Source organism: Rissa tridactyla, chromosome 10 (assembly GCF_028500815.1).
Source record: "Rissa tridactyla isolate bRisTri1 chromosome 10, bRisTri1.patW.cur.20221130, whole genome shotgun sequence".
Classification (NCBI taxonomy): domain Eukaryota; kingdom Metazoa; phylum Chordata; class Aves; order Charadriiformes; family Laridae; genus Rissa; species Rissa tridactyla.
Genome location: NC_071475.1, coordinates 23,685,427 through 23,710,535, shown reverse-complemented (window position 1 = coordinate 23,710,535; position 25,109 = coordinate 23,685,427). Strand labels below are relative to the sequence as shown.

Sequence of the window (25,109 nt, the reverse complement as noted above, 5' to 3'; positions counted from 1 at the left end):
ATCCCCGACCTGGAAGAAAACGAACAAGGAGACACCTCTGACAGCACGGGTGCAACGCTGCGGCTGTCAGCGGGCGGCAAGTTCTCCCTCGGGCAACCCTCCTCTGCCAGAGGAGGCCTGTGCTCCCCCGGCTTGGTGCCACGCCGCCTCAGCGCCTCTGAGGCCGCCATGAGGAGGCGGCTGCTCGGGGAAGGCTAAGGACAGCAAGGGCGTCTGGGACCGGGGCAAGCCCCTGCCAAACCGCCGCCCTCCCCTCAGCCCTCAGCCCGCCGCCATCGCCCGCCCCTCAGCCCGCTCCCTCACAGCGGCGCATGCGCCCTCCCCCGCCACCGCCTTCCCCCCATGTCGGGCGGCGGAGCGGCGGCCTGAGGCGGCGGGAGCCAGGTGGGTCCGGTGCCGTCCCCACGCCCCCTGCCCGCAGCGGCGGCGGCCGCCGGCGGGGAGCACCGCCCCGCTCACCCCTTTCCCCCCCGGCCCGTCAGGGTCGCCCCGCTGCCGCCGTCCCTCGGGGCCCGCCCCCGTCGCCATGGCAGCGCGGCACGCCCGGCGGCGGCCCCTCGGCGGGGCGGCGGCCATTTCCCGGCCCCGAGGGTCCCGCGGCGCGGTGGGGGCCCGGCTGCTCGTGCGCTCCCTCTCCCCCAGGCCTCGCCCCCGGCCGCGGGGGGCTGCCCCCTCCCGCCCTCGCTGAGGTAAGCGACTGCAGTGTGCTCAGCACGGGCAGAAAAGCTTTAAAATACGCTTCCTTAGCTAGCGACTTTAAGTTCTCCAGCAGCTCCACGTTTTCTGCTCGGTGACACCCAGAGCAGAAGCCCTCCGTTAAGGAGCAGAGACCCTCAGACGCCCCTCTCTGCCCCCCGAGGGGGTGGGAGCTGCCCTGCTCCCTCCGGGGGGCTCGCCCGGCACCCGCAGCTCAGCGCAGCGGCCTGTGCCCCCCCCCCGTTGGTAGCACTGCGGGGTAATCCAGCCCTTCCTGCCAGCCTTTGCCAAATTCCGCGGGGTTCGACCTCCGCCCAAGGCGTACGCCTGTCAGGGACTGAGAGGACTGCGGATGAGGGCAGGGGAGCGCGGCTTCTGTAGGCGATACCCGCGACGGAAAAGGGACTTGGCAGCAGCGTCTGCGTGTTCGGTGGCCGTTATACCCTACCTCTAATCGTCACTTCATCACCTTCGGAAAAGGCAGCTCATCCAGTCCCCTTTGGAGTTGAAAAGGCAGACGTGCCTATGGCATATTCTTCAAACGCAGGATACTAATTTTTAGATGTAGCTATTGCTGCTTTTGCCAACAGACTGCAACTATGCTCTTCAGTATCCCGAGAAACAATTACCTGCTATATTAGTAATCTAGACTTAAGTATTTCCTTTTTGCACAGCTCCCTTGCTTTTCTGTTCTTCGAAAGAGCCGTGTTTTCAGGAGGCCCGCACCCCGATTAGTAAAACGGAGCACCACATCTGTGGAGTAATTAATCCCAAAAGAACACGTACAAAATAAGTATTTGCAACTACGTATCGCCTGAAAGCATCTTCCCGTCTCTTGTTTTGATCAGTAGTTTGTGTACCACATGTGTGTTACTTCCACGTAGGAGCCACACGTGCAAGACAACAAAGACAAAATAAGTTAGGGAGAGAGTCTTCAGGGCCAGATACTGTAAGAGTATAACCTCTGTGATATAATTAGCAATGTAATCCTCTCTCGTTATGTGATTGCTTGGGTGGCAGCATAAACGGATCTGAATAGATTTCTTCCCCATGTTTGAGTAAATACTTTATTCATTGTAAATCCAGTTATACCACTATGAGTATTTTTTGTAACAGTAGTAAAATCACAAATGAAAGCCATGAATAGAAATTGTGAAATCTGACATGTGAAGCTAGTTGCTGGGAAGGAATGTGCTACAAATACTATAAAAAAAATGGATTGCAAGTGCTCAGATAAGGTACAAGATTGCTTGTATCTTTTTGGATTTTGCTAGCTGGCAAATACATTCCCTCTTTCTGGCAATATATTCCTACTTTTCTGAATGGAGAATACAGTTTGCTGGCTTACTTTAGTGTTTCTTTCTCCTAGTATGTAATTCAGAATTAAAGGCTGACTTGTTTAAAGAGACTCAGTTCAACTAGGCAAGGTAAGTTTCTCATTTACTTCAGCGGGTGACTCAGAAGAGTCCCTGGTTGGGTATTTTTCTGCCTTGCTGCAGAGGCTGCTCAGCTACTGCCTCCCAGAGCTGTTGCTGACTGCCACCCTCAGCCAGTTCACCTGTACAGGAAAATTAATACCTGTGGCTCCTTAAAATAAGTACATTTCAAAAGGAACTCAGTCTTCTCCTGTTAACAGCCACGTACGGTTAAAGACCACCTGCCTACTCTAAGCGGTTCATTGAAGGTCCTTTCCCTCTGTGCGAGGAAGGGTCCTGCCCGCAGCGGAGCTCTGTGGGAACCCCGAGCAGCTCCGAGGTGCAGCGATCTTCTGCCGTCAGCAGGGACACAGTGACGCCCTGCTCCTTCCTCAGACACGTTGCCTAGGCATAGGTTTTCCGTTTCTTTGTGAAACAAGATTCAGGCTCCAGCACTGCTTAAGCAAATGTACAACAAAACGCCAATTATGCCTGACCTTGTATTCTGTAGTTGTTTTTCCAAGAAAATACAGAAATTTGTAAACATTTTTACTCCTGATCTCGGGTAGCTTGTTATTGCTGAAAATGATGAAAACATAAAAACATATCCATTTCCTCAGTTTTCTCTCAATGCTGGAGTTTTTCTTGGATTTCTGTCACAGGAACATGAGGGAGATAGAGCCACCTGCAACTCTTGATCTCTGGCTACTTGGATTAAATTCCGTTGACCTCTTTGATTCTTTAACTCAAACAGTTCCCTGTGTTACGGAGCTTGACCATTTTGTTCCTTAGCAAAAAGCACATGATAAAATGCCTGAAAGGACTGTCTGCCTTAGTGCTGCTTATTTTTCTTAACATTTCCTCGTTTCTTTTACTTAGTCTGCTGTTTTTGAACAGCTCAGTTTTATTGTGCATAAACTCGACAACCGTTCTGCGTACCCACAGCAGGTCCAGTGTTTCTTAGAGACGATATGTACGTTAAACAGTGCTTTTGCAAAGGTCATCACAAATGGCCTTCATATATGGTAGCTCTTCAGAAGTTCTAAAATTTGGGAAAGGATTTCTTCCTTACTTCTCTGTTTTCCAACAGCCTGACGTGTGATGGCTATTTCAAAGGCAGAGCTACCAACCCCAAGTAGACCGTTGCTGGACGAGGGGTTTGCAGCCGCACGGGTACCCCTGTGTCATATATTGAGAGAATGAGCTCTCGCAAAGCAGAGCTAGGCAGGGTTGCTACAGCTCTCCTTTCCTTTTTATAGCTATATCTAGTTTAAGTTGTGAATTTTTCTTTCATTTGAAAGACTGTGGCTACAAAGAGGTTCTAGACTATTTTCCTAGCCTTGCAGTCACCTTCTGCGTTGCAAGTCCATTGAATGACCTGCAAGTAATACCCGATAAATGTCTTCAGTTTTAGAACTGGCTTTTGAATCGAAACCTTCGTATTACTATGCTGCCTTTACCTAACATTTCACTATCTTTCCATTTTATCATTTATTGGCAATTTTAGCTAACAGGGGAACAAACAGAAAAAGAGAGACTGTCAGAATTACAGAGGATGAAAGAGGATAGGGATCCCAGGTGGGCTGCTGCTCTGGGATCTCATTAAGCAGCTAAACATGTATATTTATCTCACAACTGTAACACTGCCGCTGTAGTCGAGGTCTGCCAAAGATAGGCTGTGACCCTGCTTTTATGTTTGCTTTGCAGTGGTACTGCACGATGCTTTTGGGGCAAAAATAAATGTATATATGTGTATACGTATAAAATCTAAAAGCAAAACTTAAAAAAAGTCTTTAATAACATTTCATACAGTTTTAAAGTTGCACAAAACTAAAGCATTGCCTGCAGTATTTCAATACAAGCTGAAAGTAAAGCCACATTGAGCGATTTTTATTATCCAAACCATGAGAAGAGCAACAAGCAAAAGGCAAAGCTGGAAATGTCCAAAGCCAGCTAGGAATCTAAGTACATAGTTTGTACTAAATTAAAAATAACCTTAATGTAAATTAGGTTTGAGTAAATTTTTTTAGAATAGGTTTGATGTTTTGATTCTGTCTACGTACCAGTGAAAACAGTGCAGCCTAAGCAATGGTCAAACATTTTAATTGCATCCAGCTCTTTATGAGATGATTTAGAGAGTTTTCTACCTGCCTAATCTGATAAATTAGTACCTGAGGTCGCGGGACAGGTGGATTTGCTAAGTCTGCTGTAAAGTAGCCATGAGGCAGCCCATGCAGTGCAAGAGGAATAAGCTGCCAGAAGCCTAGTGATCCCGTTCTACTTACCTAAAAAGCTTGTTAGTGTCTTTAAACGACAGTCACAGTTCAACAGAATTTTCCAGAGGATTTGGGATTCTTCATTTTGTTTAAACAGGAAAATGCCGAGCGCAGCGAGATGAAGATTATTAGTTTAGTCACTAGCATCCCACCTACTGTGTGTATTCTTTCCTTGGAAATGGCAAATTATTTCAACCTAATGGTTAACTCCCCCAAAAAGTCATCTCAGTTAGCACAAAGCCTTGTCTTGACAAAAATATGATGTTTGAACAAACATGTTTGGCAGCAGTTCCTGGAACTAGCTAAACTTTGCAGATCACTAGAAAAAATTAGTTCTTTAGCTGAATAAACTGCCATTAATACCAAAGAGTACGAATGTAGGAACAGATATAAGGGGCAACCCAGCAAACCTCTTAACACCTACAAACTGGTACAGCAGATTGCACCGAGAATCCAAACCATCCAAGAATTACCCCCCTCTGGAATCAAATAGGTAAATAGTGTTATTTTATTATCCATATGAAAAGAAACACTAAGTATGTCAGTAACAGCTTCTCAAATGTGAGCATTTAGAACGCTCCCCAGAAGAGTATGCTTATATTAAGAATGTAATTTAATTAATATTTCTTAGTTATCCAAAGCTGCTCTTTGTTCTTTAGTCAACTAAAAAAAAAAATGCTAACCTCCTCCATGTCCTCCTACAAAATGTAGGATGCTCCGTTTGTTTAACACATTTTTTTGTGTGCTGACACTTGAAAAATGCATGCGCCCCTTTACTCTCATTTCTTAGATTCTGATTTCTAGAACCACTTCTGTAATGACTACGAACAATGCGTGATGAAACCAAGAAGCGATGCTGCTGTCGGGGAGATCTTCAGAGAGGGAATCTGCCAGTGCTTGATCTGAGTTGGGAGTCAGCCCTGCCTTGAGCAGGATGTGGGACTAGCTGACCTCCAGTGCTTTCTGCCCTACATTTTCCGTGATGCTAATACAGGTTCCTACGGAATTAATTCCCAGGAAGTCGACAGTGCGTTCTGCTGGGCCTCTAAAGCAGTGACTTTGGTTACTGCTTGGGGTCCGCTCTCACAAATACCCGAGTGAACGCCTCATTCGGTGTGCTCACAGCCCGGGGCTGGGGCAGTAGGGCTGCTCACCAGTTCTTGTGACACTGGGACCCGCGAGGACCAGGCTTGGGGAGGTTTTGAACCCTCCAGTTCCACCTGCAGGCTGGGGGAGCTGCGGGTGCTTGGCACCTCTGGAACCCAAACGTCTACCACTGTACTAAAGAAAGATGTGCAACCGAGGATTTTAGGCTCCACAACCTGTTCGGGTTTTTAATTACCGAAGGCGTGTTGTTTTCCAAAATTGTCTACAAATCTTTTGAAGCCCCATTAAAGGTTTTTTCTTCGTACGAACATCCATACATGTATCTAAAAATGATATTTGCTGCTTACTAAAATGACTGGGTGAAGTTTAGTTGACTTTATTTTTTATTGTCCCTGCAAGATTAGTAAGAAACTGGGTGTGTAATTTTAAGGATTACTTTGTTAATTTGTCTCTGTTCTCAGTAAATTACCTTTTTTATAGAAAAGAAGTTGGATCCTTCTTCCTTCCGATTTTTATTAGCAGTATACGGCAAAAACCTGACTACAAAATTGTTTCTGAAAATTAACAAAACAGTTGAGTCCTGTTATATGCTCCATCTCTCTCTTAGCCAAAATTAAGGCAAGTGTTTAGCCAAGATGATATTTCTGGAATTAATAAGGTTGAGTTGTCTCCTGTAGCTTGCTCTCCTTGCTTGTTTAAATAATACACATCCACAGAAGCTTGCACAAATATTTTGTTTCTAAACAATTGGGAGACATTTTTAATGATGAGCAGTGAGTACTGCTTAATTAATGCTAGGGATTTTTTAATAAAACGTGCAGGGAAAGTGATGGAAATAGTTGAAAGCCTTTTTTTTTTTTTTTATTTGTCAGCTAATATTTAGTGGTTGAGATTGATTTAGTAAGATAGAATAAAATATTGCATCCTATTTTATTTAGCTTGTTGTATTACTTTATCTGGTATTTACCGAAGTCGTCAAGGTCTTTGCTTTGGTTTTTAGTAGATTACATCCTGTACGTTCAGATGAACTTATTTTTGTTACGGTTTTGAGATACTGCTTTTACTGCAGTTAATTACTACTCGATGTAAATACTTTGCTGATAATCTGTGCTTTATTGGGTGAGGAAAAACAAGGTTTTGTTCAGGGTGTAACCACAGATAACAATGAAACATTCATCTCTGATATTCTTCTCATGGCATTTCAGAATTAATAATGTATTAGTGTAACTGTCATTAATGTACCTTCACAAAATTGTCTCTGTAGCTATGTGCTTAGTTGTCTGATGCATGTAGACACGCACATATCTATCTATACTTGGGGTTGATAGTAGGAAAATGAGGTGAACGGAAAAAAAGAGGCAGAAGAGTCAGTTATTAAAACAGCAGCTTGACGTGGCCTGTTTGCCTCAATCCCTTGAAAATCTAGGCACACCCAGAAAGCAGTTTATGGGATGATTATCTGCAGAGTCCGTAAGGCACTCTTCATACAGTCTTAAGAAAAGATAGTTACTGGCTCCTCCCAGATTACCATCACGAATCCAATTAACTACAGGAAATACTGCGGCAACATCATCCACCTTCTCTTCTGTAAAATGTGAACTCCCTGCAACGCGCTTCTTGTGGGCGATACCGCAACAATGAAGGGGTCAACAATCACTTATTCTTTTTGCCGGGTAACAGGTAAGGTATTAAATTGAAATTATTGAAACTCTGTTAAAACTCACGTAAAGTTGCTGTGGTTTTGACTATAGGAGATTTAAAAATAATTCCTCTTAACTTGCAGAGTTCTTTTTTAAACTTTTCCGCTTCTGAAAGCTGTTAAAATGCATTATGGACAATGCTTCATTCTTTTGTATGTAGTCAGTCTTACAAGTCTGATAGCCTCTTAGTAAACATGATATTCATGATCAAGAGTATCTGAGTCACCAGTTTTGTTTGCAGAACAGTTAATATATTCATTTTACACCATCTCCTTTATAATTCTCAATAATAATTACTGGCTGCCAGCCTGTTCAAGGTAGTTTAAAATAACTTCTGTTAACTATTGGGTTAACGCTACCAAGGAAAGCTGAATTGACTTAAACAACATGAATCAAGTCAATTGGTAGAGCTGTCCATCACTTTAGCATGCCATTTCTTGCTATTTATGTCAAAAAAATCTATGAATAGCAAATACTGACTCACCAGAGCAACACCTACATAATCTTCTAATGAATTATATTCTTTTGTCTCTTTAGGACGTGAAAGCACTTACAGTCCTTCTTAAATATCAAACTTAATGATTAAATGACATTCACCTTTTACTAAAACAGATGGGGAATATTTTTTTCCCGAAGGGGGAAAAAACACATGCAGAAATAACAAATCCGTTCTGGTTGTGGTCCCAGTGCAATCACTGGAGTTTTACAACAGCCGTAGTATTGTTCTGCTCCGTGAATTACATCTAACTAAACTACCTGGTCTTCTCGCTGTCCTATATCTTTGTGTTTATTTTCTTTTTCCTGTTTTGTGGCGTTTGCTTCTAGGTAGCAAACATTTTACATTTCAAATAAGCCTTGGGAGTTGAAGTGCGTGCCTCCCGAAAGGTGTGTGCTCAGTGCTAAAACTGCCTTAACTGGAGCTTAAGTATTTGTGAAATACGTAGTATCAGCGAGCGTTTTTACTGATCTATACATTAGAACAACAACCTTTGCATTTTGTTTCATTATTCATAATTTAACAAAAACCAGTTATCTACCATTTTTACAAAACTTTACAAAGAAATGGTTGTTATTCCCGGCAATGTTAAAATTAGATAGTCTGCTGTAATTTAAAACACAATTTCCTTCACCAGTCCTTCCTGTAGAAGTGACTAACGGTCTCAGCAAATTTAGATTTTTCTTTTAAAAACTCCCGCGATCTGGCAATCTTAAAACATTGGTTTTAAAGCCTGAATTTCGAGACCACTTCTTTAAATATAAACAGTCCTCCTTACACTATCGTGTATTTGCTTAGTCTTAGTTATCTAAGTTATCTTTAGTTACGTATCTACAGCGTTGTAATTAGTGCAGTTTACAGAACTTTGCGTTTTGGCAATGAAACTTTATCCCGTGTGATCTTATCTTTAGGCAGATACCCTGTGGACTTCTGTGGGGCTGCTCCCAAAAGCAAAGCTTCTCAGGGAGATACGCACCTGCGGAATCGGGCCACGGAATAAATTTTAGAGGTGTTACCTGAGGGCTTAGGTGCTGAGCTGACACGGTCCCTTACCTGCCTCTGTAGGCGGCTACCCTCCGTTAAAAACTTGGCGACCGGGTAGTTACTTACACATGGCTGCAACAGGGAGAAAACAAATTCACTTTAGAAGACAAGAAAACAGTAAAAATAACATCAAAATCCTATGTGACAGGCATCAGCATTTGCCTATTGTATGCATGTATTTGAGGTTTAAAATAGCGTTCCTTATACACTGATATTTTAAAATTGAAAGCTGATCCAAGCTCTTTTTTCGTGTTAACGCATAAAAGTAATCTTTTGAAATGTGTGGTCGGCTGCCGTAGCCTTGTTTACCGAATCCACCCGAGTCTGGCGAGACAGGACCTCGCTGTCCGTAGGTAGTTCGGCAGAAGCGCAGCGGGGAGCTTCGCCAAGGGCATTACCCTTCCCCCTGAACCGCCCCAACTGGAACCGTTCCAGCCTGGAACGCGAGCTCTTCTCTCCCTTTCGAAAACGCGTTGTGAAGTAAAAGATAATAATTGCATTTCTTAAATAACCATCCTGACTGCTAAGGTGGAGCGGGACCAGCGTCTTCTTGTCTCATCGCTTTTTGGCTGTATAATTGTTTTCTGGCTGCTAAAACGCTAGACGTTGCTCCTTTCTCTCATTTCGTTCTTGGGGCAACCTGTAACTTTACGAGAGAGGAGTGCTTTTGTTCCAGAGGAAATGCACGTGGACAAGAGTCTGCTTCCCTCCTTAAAGGAGCTGAGCCCGCGACAGCGCGGTGTCCCTGTGCTGTCTCCTCTGCGAGAAGGTCACCTCCCTGCCCGTAGGAAGCAGTGAGTGACAGCTGTCACGTCACCAAATGCAACACGTGAATAATCAAGGGGGCAACTGAACAGGATGCAAAAAATGTTACGTCCTTTCTGTTAGGAATTGCTCTGCTCAATAGTGGAAAAAAATAATCCACCTCAAAAATACATAGAGACATCAAAACAAGTCTAAGATCCAGGAGCGGACCTCCTGAAATGTCCCCCTTAGTGCCTGACATCTGACGGCGTATCATGATTTCAAGACCCTTGTTCCCTCGGGCAGTGTGGTACTGCTATTTCCTTCAGTCAGCCAACAACCCAGTCGTTATTTTTACTATGTTTTGCTTCGTTAGCTGTGGTGTTTACGCACGCTTCATGACATCGCTTCCTGTGATAAAGCCTAAAGAGATGCAGCATCACCTGAGACACCGTTCCACTTCTTGAAGGGGGAAAATGGGGATTAAAAGAGCAGCTTCTTTGCTGTCATGGCGATAGAAATGTAGGCCAGAGATAAGGGAGAGGATCTGATTAAGGTGGTGTTGGGACTGCCACGAGGCACGTGACTCGGCTCCCTCACACCGCTCAGGAGGACCATGACCTGGAATAACGCTCCAGGCTTGGGTTTGTCTCCAGCAGCTATCAAGTGCTCGTGTGATGAACAAAATGCCGAAGAGGACCTTTTAAAAACTATCTGGGACATAGAAGAATCGGGAGAGAGTTGTTTCTGTTAGCCAAGCACTATTTTGACTTTCACCACTCTTTTTTATCTGTGCAGGAATGTAATATCCCTCTCTAGTAACATCAACACCGAAATAGTACTTCCTCTCCCAAATGACAACATTTTCCATCTGTTTGAGGGAGCGCAGTACAACTCTGTGATTTGTCGCAAACTTACTTTTCTTTTCTTTTTTTTTTTTTTTTTTTTTTCAGAAACCAATATAAGGGAATTGGTCACGTTGATCGCACTGTGCAATTCAAAACACCTGTCAGGGCGTAAATTTAGCAAGCCGAAAGGCAGGCAGACAAAATATTTTAAGTCAATTGGAACTGCCTGGTTATACAGACCAGGAGACAGGGATTTGCTGTATCTTCGTTAATAAAACTGAGGGAAGGCTAGTTTGTTACGCAGCAAATAACCGCATTGGTTACTTCTGCCGTTTAGAACAATCTGTGGGTGTATTATCTTCTGCCTGAATCTCCATCTCTTCCCTTTTCGGTTAAGAGGCCTCGTTTGGCTCAATTCTGATTTTAAAAAAAAAAAAAAGAAAAGTAGTTTTCGATGATAGAAATGTCTCTGATATTTCATCTCATTTTTTCTAACGCTTGAGTGCAAGGAAATAGAAAACCTAAAGAGTCATACTGGTGGGGATTCTGCTGCCCAGATAATGAGACATGTCTTTTTCAAATGCTTGTCTATTATCCGGACAAGCTATTAATATTTTTTTTTTTTCCAACTCTATTAACTCTAAAAAGAATTTCTGGGGGTAAAATAAAGTTATTTCTCTAGCTACAAAATTTCCTCTGATCATGAAAGCCATCCCAAAGTCCGCTGGAAAAAAAAAAAATAGAGGTTTTGGAGCTTCTCCAAATAGAATGCAATTATATGCAAGTATTCCTGCATATTTATTAAAGGATCGGCGTTTGAAAGTGCAGAGTCTAGTAGTTGAGTAGGAAATGCTCCAGATACTCTTTAATCTCTATTAAGATTCATCTTAATTCATCTTCTTCTCGATATGTTTACGTTCGAAATGCATTTCTGAGCATCACGGAAGTTCCAAAAGGCCTTTTGGCTTTCACAACCAACCGTAATCCTCGCCTCTGAGGGGGCTGATGGAGCAGCATTAGCGGGTTATTCACGTGATGTGTGTTCCCGTCCCACCTTTACGCATCTTGGACAGGGCAGAGCTGCTCTAGGTGACTTTGTGGAGTACAGCCCGCTAGCATTATTGGAAGACTAATTTATTCAAGTACGTGGTAGGTAATGTAATCTCTAAATGAATGAAATCCTATTTGACTCTATTTAAATATTTACTTTAAAAACAATTATGCAGAGTTATAGATAAAAGGTACAAAATGAGCAGCAAGCAGTTAACACCACACTTCAACGCAGCCCAGGACTGTTATACCGCCTAATCCCCACAATGCTATTTTATTAATTTTTTTTTTTTTTTTGGGCAAATCTGTCTTTTAAAACATTATTTGTGCTGCCAAATCCTAATACTGGTTTTGCAGAATTTGGGACCTAAGGTTTGTCTATTTAGTAAAGTTTCCATAGTTATACATACAGCAGAGACCTACTTAGTTTGGTATAAAAAATGCTTTTTTGTTATACTTGCAACTGTTTTCCTACAGAGATAAGAGAAGCAGGATGGTAATCTTACACTGGGTAAGAATTTGCACTCAAGATCCATGTAAATGGTTTATTTAAACATCACCGTGACCGATTAATATGTTCACATTTTCAGCTTTCCTTTACCTCCCTTTTTGTCAGATAGAAGGTCTTCAGAGCAGGACTTACTGTGTATTAGAAATTATATTAAAGCATGAGAAAAAAAAACGTTTTCTGCTTAGACAGACCCTTGCGTTCAATTTTCTTGTTAGAGGAGAATTGTTACGTATTTGACTTCAAACTTGCCAACAGAGTGAAAACAAGGAGGGGAGGGAAGGGAGCAGAGAACGCATTTAGCTCGTGGACAGCCTGCTTGGCAAGCGTCGACGAAAATGACAAACAGGGTGATCTAGAAATTGTGCTGCTATGCCCCTTGCAAGATTGCAGTTTGAGACCTCTGGCTGTAGGTTTACTTTCAGGAATTTGAGAAAATCAAGATGGCATTACATGAAACGCTTTGATTTGAGTGATTCCTGGCCATCTGAAAGACACAGTTCTGAAGCACGTAATCGGCCAAACTCTAGAGCTTGAAACACCCAATCAACTAAACTTTTAATTGCTAGGACAGTCAGAGAGGCCGTTGAATTTTAAGATGACTGCACACCAAAAAGAAAGCACAGTCCATGTTGTAGAATCATAGAATACTGTGTTGGAAGGGACCTCAAGGGTCGTCTGGTCCGACCTTTCTTGGCAAAAGCACCGTCTAGACAAGGTGGCCCAGCACCCTGTCCAGCTGAGTCTTACAAGTGTCCAGTGATGGGGAATCCACCACCTCCCTGGGGAGATTGTTCCAATGGCTGATTCTTCTTATTGTGAAAAATTGTCCTCTTGCGTCCAATCGGAATCTCCCCTGGAGAAACTTCTACCCATTACCCATTGTCTTCTCCATGTGACTGCACGTAAAAAGGGAATCTCCATCTTCTTTATCTGCCCAGACCTTCAGCAACTCTCTAACCAGGTGCCAGGTACTCAGCTTTATTTCGCATTTTTGAGCTTCTGTTGTAGGTTTTCAGTGAACGTATTCCTGTTTCCACAGGTACCGCCATGGCTGCAGGAGTTCTGCTGCAAAATGAGCTACCGTATTCTTCGTTGCTAGAGAGCAGTGTACATCTTGCAAATATGAGTTCAGGTAATACTTTTTCTCTGATACGCCATTCATAAAAAGTACTTAGAGAAATTCTGGGAAAAAAAAAAAATATTTTCCATAGAAAATTAAAAACCCCGGAAACATTGTCCCCAATTATAAACATAAAGTGTCTCAAACCAAACGGCGTTACTTTATCATCAGCACAATGTGGTAATATGTCTCTTTAACTTTCATATTGTCAGATCTCTTAATTGAAGAAACTGTGTGATTTTTGTGTTCAGAAACTGCCTAGCTCTCTGAAAATAGAAACAGGCCTTCAGCAAAGTCCCCTTTCTAATAAAGCATTTAAACTCTTGTAGGATGTCATCCTCTCTTACTGTTTTGGGTGAGTACTTGCAAATCCTGCTAGATTCAGTCGGAAAATAATGATGTGCAGCATTTTATTTTGCTCATTTCTGGCCCCACTGTCATTTGATGTATCCTGAAGACAAGCTTCTGGGAAGAGAAGGAGAAAAAGAATTAAATATGAGGAAGCAATATAATTAATTAGAAAATATTTTTCACGTTTCTTGGATATAGGTAGCACTTGAAATAGCCTTTTTCATCCTTTCTTCCACCCTACCCCCAAAATAAATACCTCCTCGCCTCTTGCTGCCAGCTTTATTGTTGAATTAGAATAGTCAGAGTTTTGAGACAACAGCTAACAGAGTCAGCTTTAATGTTTTCCTTTTCTCTACGACATCCCTGCTGATGTTTCAGGCCCGGTATCTCCAGCAGACCTTACCGCGGCTCCTTAGGAGCTGGGGCGCAGTATTTGAAATTCAGTCACTCGGTTCCTCTTCAGTACCTAGAGGAAACAGTAGATTTTTGCCTGATGAGTTTTTATCAGAAGAGAGCTTTCTCTTAACGCAGATTTCCTCTGTAAAGTTACCGGTTTTGCAGTACAAAAAGAAACAGAGTATATATATAGCTTTAGGAAAAGCAATGTGATTCATTTGCTTATTGAACAAAGTTTTGGTGGGTTTTCTTGATTTCCGCAGTCTCTCTTTTCAACGCGCAGTCTCGTGCGCAGACAACGGGGCGACAGAGTTTAGTTAGCATCGCTGTAGTCTGTTCTCCACCTAGCCGCATGGGAATTTTGTGCTCCTGAGAGCCTTGCGATCTTTCTGGCCAGCTCATTCTCCGTCTTGGCACACTGGAAGCAAAGTGGGAGGCAATTTGCCACCTAATATCTACCTTCAAAAGCCTGAAGCACTCAACTGATACGTCTTCTCCTCCCCGTCATCTGCTTTATCTGTAGGGCTAACAGCTTTGCTTAATAAAATAGCTGCGCCCTGAAAAAATATATAAAAATAAGCCTTTTGTTTTGAATAACAAATTGTGTTTTGTTAGAAGATATGAATGGTCCAGAGCGAACAGTCTACAATTCATCATGTACTGAACAATTTCAGTAGGAACACACTAATCCCAATCATTACAGAGCTAATGATGCATTTTGGAGCGACTGAGTGGAGGAGGAGAGGTGGTTATGGAATGTTAAACCAAGAGGTGGGGGAGTATAATGTACTTACAGATTCCTCAGGAAGCAGAGCCTCCAGCTACATTTTGATTGTTCTTTTGACTCTCGCATTTTGTGTCTTAGCGAGTTCTGAATGCGCGTTATTTACAACTAGCTCAATGCTCGCATTGTTTATGGAAAGCGTTTTGGTTGTTCTCAGTCCGTTTTCAAAATTATCTGCTTGAAATGCGACTATTTTCATCAAGCGGTGGTACAGTTTGTCCCAAACAGACTCGATTCCTATCAAACGGAGCGGTCCCGAGCTGGCAGCGGCGCCTGCACTGTTAGTTACTATGGAGACAGCTCAGCCCATGCTGACGAGCTGCTGGAGCGGGCGAAGGATGCTCAGCTCTCCCCAACTTCAGCGCCGAGCAACTTGAATTCCCCGTCAGTGCGTCCTCAGCAGCCTTCCCAGACGGTAGCTGGGGCTGCTCAGTCATGCAGGGTTCACCCCGAAGGCGGTCGGCAGTGAGTATTTTTAGCAACTTTTTCCAGGGTCGGAGGCATTCTTCCTCCGATCCCCTTCTTCGCATAATCCAGAGGCGCCGGAGCTCAGTCGTAGAGCTACTCTCGTCATCGACTCACCGGGTTATGGTGGCGGTATCGTCTCTGAGCCCCGAGGAGCTGGACGCAACTTTTCCTGAAAAAAAAAGTAAAGTACTTTTCCTTAAAGTTGGCAGTTCTGGGTATTTTCTTGCTATTAAATTAATATACTTTTGTTCTGATAACTATCTTTTATATAGATATGCATAAAATACCGGGTCTTAATTTTTTCCCCTGTGTTTTATATTTTGTTAACTGATTCCTTATTCAAGGATTAATATGTGCTTTTCACTCTACCGGCTCGGTTATAAGGAACAGATACAACAGAAGCACACGTTCACACATACACCGAGTATACGGCTAAGAATTTTCCCTTTCAGGTGGAAGAGGACTGTGACCTTTTGTTCTGTTGCAAAGGATATCACACACCTCTAACTTCATCAGAAAAAACGAACTTACTCCGCGAGAAAACAACTTCTGCAGTGACGCAAGAAATTTTTTCCCCTCAGAATCCTTACTTTGTGTTGAAAAACGAGCCTGAATTGCACGTTCCATATATTTGTGCTGTTTGTAGCTTCATCAATTTAAGGTCGAACCTTTTAAGGTGGAGACGAATTTCTAAGCTTCCTTACGAAACGTGGGGTTTTTTCCTGTGTTCTAGGGAGTTCGAGGCGTCCGACAGCAAAATACACGAAAGTAGGGGAGCGCCTTCGCCATGTCATTCCTGGCCACATGCAGTGCTCGATGGCGTGTGGTGGACGTGCTTGCAAGTACGAAAACCCGGCTCGATGGAGTGACCAGGAGCAAGCCATTAAAGGCCTCTACTCTTCTTGGTAACCAGCAGCATTTAATCCCACTAAATGTAGCCACATTGATCGTGTTTATGTAAAAAGAGAATTCAAAGGAAAATAATGAGCTTTTTTTTTTTTTTTTAAATCAGCTACTGCTAAGTTAAGCATAAAACATAATGATGGCTTGATTCAGAATTACAGCTTAGCAGTAAACCATAATGGCTATTGTACGTAGCCCAGTAAAGATGATGAAAGATTTCTGTTGACTTACAATAAGTCTGGCTCAGATCCAAAAGAATAAATACCTGTCTGCCATGAATTATAAAAAAAACAAAACAAAACAAAACAAAACCATTCCGGGTTATAGACAGTTCTTGCTAAGGTTTCAAATGCAAATTAATTAAAACGTGTTCCTAATAGGATTTAAAAGTAAAAACATCTACTGAAGATGAACTAACAGAAGGTGTGTGTTCCAAAACATATTCCTGTGCAGTAATATTCACATGAAATGTATCTTTACATCCTTAACTGATTTTTTTGTAACAGCAAAAGCATACAAAACCTTACAGGGCCAAAGAGAGATTTCTAGTCAAAGGAATTTTTTAATATGTTCGTTGGCCTGGCATTTCAACAGTTCTAGTAATGGTCTTTTGGTATGTCCCATCTGTATCAGGTTAAGAAGGTTTATCACTAACACTAATAGAGTAGAATTTTTTCAAAAATTGCTTCTAGTTGATCAGCAAGTTATTTGTGTCTTTCTTGAATACGACATAGTATTCTTATTTTGGTAGATTCATGCCCGGGAAATTATTAATAACAACATTATTTTCTACTTTTCTAATTTCTCAGGATAACAGATAACATACTGGCTATGGCTCGACCCTCAACAGAATTAATTGAAAAATACAACATTATTGAACAGTTTGAAAGGTAACAAATTTATTCATTGTTTATTGTGGGTATTACCAGTGTAATTCCTGATCCATTTTCTCTTTCGACATAGATCGGGATTGTTGATAAAGATCCTTTCATTTTAACAATATACAGGTAAAGATTTATCCTCCACTGAGAATAAATGTGTGTTTCAGAAAAGAAGGGATAATGAGATTTTGGCTGCATATAATACTTTGACTCATCTGTTCCTTCCTTAAGATGTGGCATAAAAACCGTAATTAACCTCCAGCGTCCTGGGGAGCACGCGAGCTGTGGGAATCCGCTGGAACAAGAAAGCGGCTTCACCTACCTTCCTGAAGCTTTTATGGAGGCTGGAAGTAAGTTCACTCCTGCTGCTGCTCCTCATTAAGTATTGATTTGGGCACTTAACGATATTCTGACTTGAATTCTTGTGCGTTAAAAGCAGCTATGCAAGAAACGTTGCACAAAATGGGACGTAAACATGAAACTTGGCAAATATAATCAAGAGTGAGTAACATATTGTTAAGATCGTGTATATGTAGGGTGAGATGGAGGGTTTATGTTCAGGTGTTTGCAATAAAGAAAGGACAACAGCTACTTCAATGTTTCTTTTTCTTCTGAGTTCACAAATATATAAAACGTTAATGGTGTTTCAAATTGTGGTACAATCCGTGTTTTCTTATCTAGACCATAAAAGGTTATTTCATTTGAGGACATCTGTATCGACAGTATTTCTGTATTTTCATATGACGGTGAGATGAGAAAAAGTGCCTCTCTGTAGGAAACAGCTTTTGACTGAAGAAGTGCTTTCATTTCTAAAAGGAAAAAATTACCCTCTACCTATATATAGCTCAGTAATTTCTGTGTGAATCACTCAGTTTTGTTACACCTCTTACATTCTAGCTGAACTTTAGTTTGACAGATCTTTCCTAGCTTCATGTATTTATCAAATTTCAACAGCAAGCGTCCACTGGAATGGGAAAACCTCTTGCAAACAATATGTACTCACATTCCAAGATCCCTTGTTCGATTTTATACTATCGCTTATTATTAGTCATCTCTCCTCTGCATATAGTCCTGAAAAACTCACATTCGGCATGGCAGAAGATAACTCTCTCTCTCTCTTTTTATTTCAGTCTATTTTTATAATTTTGGGTGGAAGGATTATGGAGTGGCATCTCTCACTACTATACTTGATATGGTGAAAGTCATGGCTTTCGCCCTGCAGGAAGGGAGGGTGGCTGTTCATTGTCACGCAGGACTTGGTCGGACAGGTATGTGCTCTACTGCATTTTGGTTTTCTAAAACTGCAAAACGGTCTCGGGTTATAAATGATTCATAATTGGTTTAGATTCTTTATCCTTGCAAGGTGTACACGTATGAAATGGTTAAAAATGCTAAACAAATCTGTGAAAATCATCTGAATGTCTAGAGGGGATCAGCTTTAGTATATTAAAAACAGAAACCTGTCAGGTTAGAACATTTTTGAATCTGCGTAATAATTCCCTGTTACAAACAAATGGGACAGCTTCTTTTTGATGGGAAAAATTCCCCTAGTACACCTGCATCATCCACTATCTGTGAGACGTTTACAAATGTGCCACTTGTCGTTAGATCAGGTGGGTTCGGTCGAGCAGCTAAAATCTCATGTACTCCTTTCAAGACCTTTTTGGCTGTGCCTTCCCGTGGAAACCACCGTTGCTCCCGCGTTCGTAAATGGTGGAACTCTTAGAGATGCTGTGGTGGGAAACCAGCTCCCACTGACAGGGTAGTGAGAATGGGTTTGCTGTCTTGTGGTCCAGCGAATACAACTATACTTAGGTAACAGCGTCGCCTAATAGAGGGTGTGAAGCCTCTATCTTTAGCTATATTATTTTTTTTATCCTATAGTTCCACCGAGTATTTGTTTTGGACTGAGAGTTCTTCAACTAATGCTTGTCTTCATATTTTCCAGGTGTTTTAATAGCTTGCTACTTAGTTTTTGCCACAAGAATGAGTGCTGATCAAGCGATTCTTTTTGTCAGAGCAAAAAGGCCTAATTCTATCCAGACTCGAGGGCAGTTGTTGTGCATCAGAGAATTCACTCAGTTTTTGGTTCCTCTGAGAAACGTATTTGCGTGCTGTGAGCCCAAGGCACACACAGTGACACTGTCCCAGTACCTGACCCGTCAGAGGCACCTGCTCCACGGCTATGAGAGCAGGCATCTCAAACACGTGCCAAAACTTATTCACCTGGTTTGCAAATTGCTGCTAGACTTGGCTGAAAACCGACAAGTGATAGAGGCGGAATTGTTAGACATACCAGATCTCTCCGCTGAAATTGAAAAGACTGTTTCTCAGCTGGTGTCCACCCAGCTAGACAGAGAACTCGCACGGCAGGACAGCGATGCGTCGGACTCCTCCCACACCCACTTGTCTGCTTTTGAGACCCAGGATTCTCTTTTCTCCCTGGGACATGAATGTGACCCTCTTTGGAAAAGAAGGAATGCTGAATGCCTCCAGCCTTTTACCCATCTGAAGAGGCGCCTAAGCTACAGTGATTCAGATTTAAGGAGAACTGAGTTTCTTCTAGAACAAGGAGAAACCGCATGGACAGTACCTGCTCAGATACTGCTGTGCAGCAAACTTAAGCAGAACAGCGGTGAGGAGGGCGAACAAAAGCCACAGCTGGATTTAAACAAAGAAGCGTTGGTGCGTAATACATGCATGTTCTGGAGCCAAGGGAAATTTAATTTGGATGGACAAAAAGACGGATCCTCACTTTACCACAGAAGGAACTCCACCAAAGAAGTACAACGCAGCAGAACCTTTTCTTCAGGTCTAGCATCTATCCACAATACCAGGGAGCCTGGAACACCAAGGCATAAGTTTGCCAATGAGATTGGTCACAGAAAAGACCACAAGACTAACATGTATGGCAGAAGAGTCTATGTCTCCGAGGACTCTGATTCTTCTTCTTCTTCCAAAGTGAACTTTTCCATTGGATACGAAAGCCAAGGTAGCAAAGATGTGTCAGAGGCAATTCCACACATTGTTGTGCAGTCAGAATTAAGTTTGGAAGCCCGAAGAGTTTTGGCAGCGAAAGCACTTGCAGATATAAATGAATTTCTGGGAGAGGATGAAGTGAAGCAGAAGGTAGAAATGTGGCAGGTAATTTTTAACTCGATTCAATATTACGGGCTCTGCATATTTCACCTAGGCTAATTCCTAGAAGGGCAAAAATGCCACCATGTGCTTTGAAGTGGCCCGTTGGGCCACCAGTGTATACTGTTGGTTCAGTAAATGATTATATTTGGCAGTTACGGGCCAGTTCTTTCAAAGGCAAGCAAAATGCACCTACAAATTTTGGTCTCTAGCAGGAGATTAGAACATAGTTTCTGGTTGTGTTCATTCATTTTACTAACTAATGACAATTGATGTAATTATCTGTGGCTGTAACTTGGCTACTGGTAGCATAAAAGTCCTAGAGATTTTAAGGTAGAGCTGTGTTGGTAGAGCTGTGTCTCAGAAGTCATCAGAGGATTCCGCGTGTAAAAGTAAAATAATTTAGTGGAAACTTAACTGCTTATCCTCAAAACCAGATCCTCCTCACAATGTTTGCTTTGCAGTTGGAATCCAAAGCTGTTTTATGTATTCTAGGAGATAATTGGGAGGTTCTGAGCTGCACTGTTTATGTCATGTGCAAGAATCGCTTGTATTACTGCTGATTCATGTTGATGCTTCGGAAAAAACTAGAAAAAAATTTTTTTGTGACTCTGAAGTCTTGTTTTTTTGCGGAAAGGTAAACAGCCAAATACTGCTACAGTCAAAGAGGATGTTGGCAAAAGTAATAGATGATGCATTTTCAGGGTTTTCTTGTTTTGTTTTGTTTTTGTTTTTTTAAGAAAGAACTGAATTCTCGAGATGGCGCTTGGGATAAAATCTGTACCGAGAGAGATCCTTTTATCCTGTGTAGCTTGATGTGGTCCTGGATAGAGCAGCTGAAAGAACCCATTATATCCAAAGATGACATTGACATGCTGGCAAAAAATTGCACAGAATCACAGGACGCACTTTATTTACTGAGAAAGGTACATGTGTCAATTCATTCTTTAACTGCCAAGTACATTTTGTTAATGCGTGTTAAACTATTGATGTGTGGCTTTTAGGCGAGGGAATTGAACTTTTAAAAGGCAACTTCGGTCTCTTTGAAAATCAGAATGAGGATTGTTTTGGTATTGAATAGTGTAAGTTGTAATCAATACTGTGATGATGAATATTAGAAGAGAAATACCAGATACGACCTTTGACCACCATTCATAGAAGCTCAACTTCAGCATATTTCCCTGCAAATTCTGCAGTTTGAGATCCAGAGGCAAAGATGAGAAACTTTTTCTCTGTGACTCCATCTATGGCTTTCATTAACGTCACATCAGGCAGCTGCGCTCAATGGTTGTGCTGTTTGCTGTGCAACCATGTTAATCCATCAGCTTTGGATGAGCTGGGGCAAGGAATAGGAAGAATTTGCCAATTCAAGGAATCAGAAGCCAGGGCAAATTATTCTGCCTAATTCAGAACTGCGGCCATCTGTATTCTGAAATTCCTACGAGAAACAGGTACTTCTGATCCAAACTGTTTAATTGTGCTTTCCCCAAAGGGCTAGATGAGGGGTAAATTTAAAAAAAAAAACAACCCCAAAACCCCCCTCTTTTCTTGATCTCTTAATTACACAAATTCATTTCCTAACTCTCTGGGAATTCTTTGTTTCCAAAGTATTTATGAGGAAAATAGGGCCCCTTTTAACAGCTTCCAGATATCCAAGAATACGCCTTCAGAACTTTATGTGCAGTCACCATCTTCATGACCTGACATTCAGAATTCCCAAGTTCATCTAAAATTGTCATATTTCTTCCTGACGCCTTCTTCCTCGCTGTCGGAGTTTTAACTTTCTAATTGTATTACATAAAAAAATAACTGCTGGACACCTGTTATAAATGAATGGGAAAGGAATAATAATTATGTTTTTGTTTTTTTTAATTTAAAATGTTCATTTTAGCTTACTTAATCTTAACCTATATTATTTCAGAATCACAGCATAGTTGAGTTGGCAGGGACCTCTGGATATCTTCTAGTCCAACCGCCCTGCTCCAAATGGAGTCAACTAGAGCAGGTTGCTTGTGTGTCGGATGCCCCAGTCCCTTAATCATCTTTGTGGCCTCTCGCTGGACTAGTTCTAGTATGTCGACGTCCTTCTTGTACCAAGGAGCCCAGAGCTGGACCTGGCACTCCAGATGTGTCGCCTCAATTGGCCTCTAGTGCAGCCCAGGATGCTTTTAAGCTGCCTTGACCGCAAGGGCCCGTTGCTGACTCGGGTTCAACTTTGTGTGCGCTGGGACACCCAGGTTCTCCCTGCTGATCCGCTCTCCAGCCAGTCAGCCCCCGCTACGTACGGGTGCATATTTAGCTGCCCTTCCCAGAAATCCCTCAAGTGTTAATTGAGTTTTCACTGATAAGTGAACTGCCAGCGCGGAGATCTGTCTCCCTTGGAAAAGGGCCGGGAACCAGCAGCCACAAAGATACCGTCGCTCACTTTATGCATCCTTGCTAGCACTGCCCAGGTGTCTTTCTGCAAGCTTCCTTTAATGGCGAAGGAGATCTGGTAGGACGGAAAGATGCAAATCATCCTGTGTTAATTGGGGAAAGAGCCCTAAACACGCATAGCTTCTTGGGCTGAAAAGATCAAATCTCACTTTTTCTATGCCGATTCACATGAATGCTACTGTTTGTGTAGGGGACCTTGAAAAATAAGTCTCCAGCTGCATGCCTGACCTCCTAGAAATTTCCAGAGCAGTTTGTGGTACGCTACAAGGGAAGAGTTTCTCCCATCACGACGGAAATAATTATGTAGAGGCTCTTTAGGCTTGGGAAAATTCCCTCCCCAACTCCTGCACCTCGGGGTTTCAACACAGGAAGGCGCAGTCTGATAGTTAAACAGCAGTTAACAAAAACGGAAAGCGAGATGTTTTTCAGGAAAATATTTCTTCTAATGAGCCGCTGATCCTTTTACCCGCCAGGAACAGTGTCAGACCATCCTTTGTATTTTACACTGCGTGGTGAACTTGCAGACGCTCCCAGCCGACGTGGAGGAGGCCTTACTTGCTCGTGCTATTAAAGCTTTCACTAAGGCAAGTAACCATTTGTCCCTGACATCGCGTTTAGTTGATTTAAATCACGAAGGGTGAATCGACAGAGCAGGCCTCTGTGAGAAAAGTTGCAGTAAGTCCTTCACACTTAGTGTCCTCCGGCTTATCTGTTTCAGAGTTTGCAGTGTATAATAATCGGCCTACATAAAGGATAGGAAATATTCTCACCGTAATTAAATTCTGCCACTACAGCCTTAATCTTTTAGTATCTTTTTTTTTTTTTTCCTGTTTCTGGATCACTGCCAATTCATGAACTTCTTCAAATTAGGGAAAAGATAATTTTTAAGCGGTGAGAATACTTAGTCACTGGGAGTAGTTTACCAAAGGCCTTGGTAGATTCTGTACTACTTGGAGTCTTTCCATCAGATTAAATCATTTCCTGAAGTTACGCTGCAATTCAAGTTATGTTTCGGGCCCTTAGTATAGGATGCATATAAATAACTTCTGCTTTTGGAATCATTTAGTCACAGTGACAGGTGAAGCTTGCTGTTGCTCAGCTCGGAGCTGCTTTCTTCTCAGATTCGGTGGGTGAAATGATTTGAACAGAACGTTCATCCCGCTGCTTCCTAATCTCTGCCGAACCTGCAGACGTTGTCACCTGTTAAAACACTCACGACATTTCTCCTTCTGCTAGTTTGTTTTAACGTCTGGTCAGCATAAAGTTGGAAATACTTAGCGTTAAGTACTCCAGTGTGACGCGCATACTTTCTTTGATAAACCTTAAAACTTTTTTTTTCTTTAAAATGGTGATTATCTACTTTGCATTTTGCCGTGTGACATCTATTTAACAACTGAACTTAAATTTCTCCCTTTTATTAGGCAAGCTTCGATTCTGAAAATGGACCATATGTTTACAATACCTTGAAAAAAGTATTTAAACAAACGCTGGAAGAAAAAAGAAAAAAGCTTAAAGAAGGAACAGAGAATTCCTCCTGATACCTGCACAGCTATGCCGAAGAACTAGATGGGCCTACCAAATTATTTTGCATTTTCCAGCTACTGTATTTTGTGCTGTCTGGCATGATTTACCTAACTTTAGGTAATACTAGTTATTAACAAAGTATTTTATTTTTTTAGAGGGAGTTTTAGTGACAATTGTTCTATCTACACCGTTGTAAAGAAGAGCTCCTGTGTGACCGTACTGTAGCGTTTGGGTTCAGGTACTGTGCTTTTATGTTGTGAACCGCTCTTGTGGTTTCAAATGTATTTATTGATTTAGAAACCTCTGTCATTGGCAAGCAACGTTATTTTCAAGTTACACAGTTGCCATAAGTTCAGTGCCATGCTACACAAAGGTTTAATAGATGGAGTTAATATTTATGTATCATCAAGTGCGTTTACGTTCATGTTATTTAATGTTACTTTGCAGAAAATAAACACTGACCAAACTTATTAAATTCCTCTTCCTTTTAGAAATTTTAAAATAAGACTAAGAGTAATAATGAACAGATTTTGAGGTCTCCTATTGATGGCAGATAATTTTTTCTTTTAGATCTCTTAAATAATTGTCACCAATGTGTTTCTAAAAGGTGTTGCACTAAAGAAATACATGAAGTGTATCAAGTTATCAAAAGGCCTTAATTTAGACTTTTTTGGCTAAGAAAGCTTTAAAATAGTTTTGACAGAATATCGATTGTGGCATTGTAAGTGATTTCAATAAGAGTAAAATTATGCTTTATTAGCTAAACTTTTATAGATTTTATTTTAAGGGAGAAAAAACAATTATCAAAACTTAGTAAGGTTCTAATGCAGTCCGTACTTATGTGAAGCAAAAACTTGCATAAATAAGAGTTACATAATACTACTAAAAAATAGAAAATTATGTCAAGAAAAACTGCCCATCCAGCGAGATGGCGGAGGGGGATTTGTCACCGCCCCGAGCCCCACCCTGGTGTGGCTGGCTCCAGTCCTCGCTGGTGGGACGCAGCAGGGGGCTCAAGGGGCGGGGGGGGCCGTCGCGGCTCGCTGGAGGGATGGAGCAGGGGGCTCATGGGGCGCGGGGGCCGTTGCGGTGAGCTCTGGGGCTGGAGGCCGCTGGGCTGGTCCTGCTGTCGGCGCGGGGTGGCCGGAGACGGGCTGCGGGGGCGTGGGGGCCCACGGGAGGGTGGCCGTGTTGGTGTTTCTGGCCACGGCGGCGGTTGCT

General features: G+C 42.2%; 1 protein-coding gene across 3 annotated transcripts; it reads left to right on the top strand.

Moving 5' to 3' along the window:
- Positions 1 to 345: 345 nt before the first annotated feature.
- PTPDC1 (protein tyrosine phosphatase domain containing 1) lies at positions 346 to 24,599 on the top strand. 3 transcript variants are annotated; one of them, XM_054216729.1, is made up of 10 exons: positions 346 to 384; positions 12,927 to 13,019; positions 15,740 to 15,911; positions 16,719 to 16,799; positions 17,022 to 17,140; positions 17,921 to 18,058; positions 18,739 to 19,934; positions 20,669 to 20,854; positions 22,838 to 22,948; positions 23,786 to 24,599. In XM_054216729.1, the coding sequence occupies exons 2-10, from the start codon at positions 12,935 to 12,937 to the stop codon at positions 23,900 to 23,902; spliced, it is 2,205 nt and encodes a 734-aa protein (XP_054072704.1). In that variant the 5' UTR covers positions 346 to 384; positions 12,927 to 12,934; the 3' UTR covers positions 23,903 to 24,599. The 3 variants fall into 3 exon arrangements, with proteins under 3 accessions (XP_054072704.1, XP_054072705.1, XP_054072706.1); XM_054216730.1 differs by lacking the exon at positions 346 to 384 and adding an exon at positions 593 to 689; XM_054216731.1 differs by lacking the exons at positions 346 to 384; positions 12,927 to 13,019 and adding an exon at positions 14,045 to 15,187.
- The last annotated feature ends 510 nt before the right edge of the window (positions 24,600 to 25,109 follow it).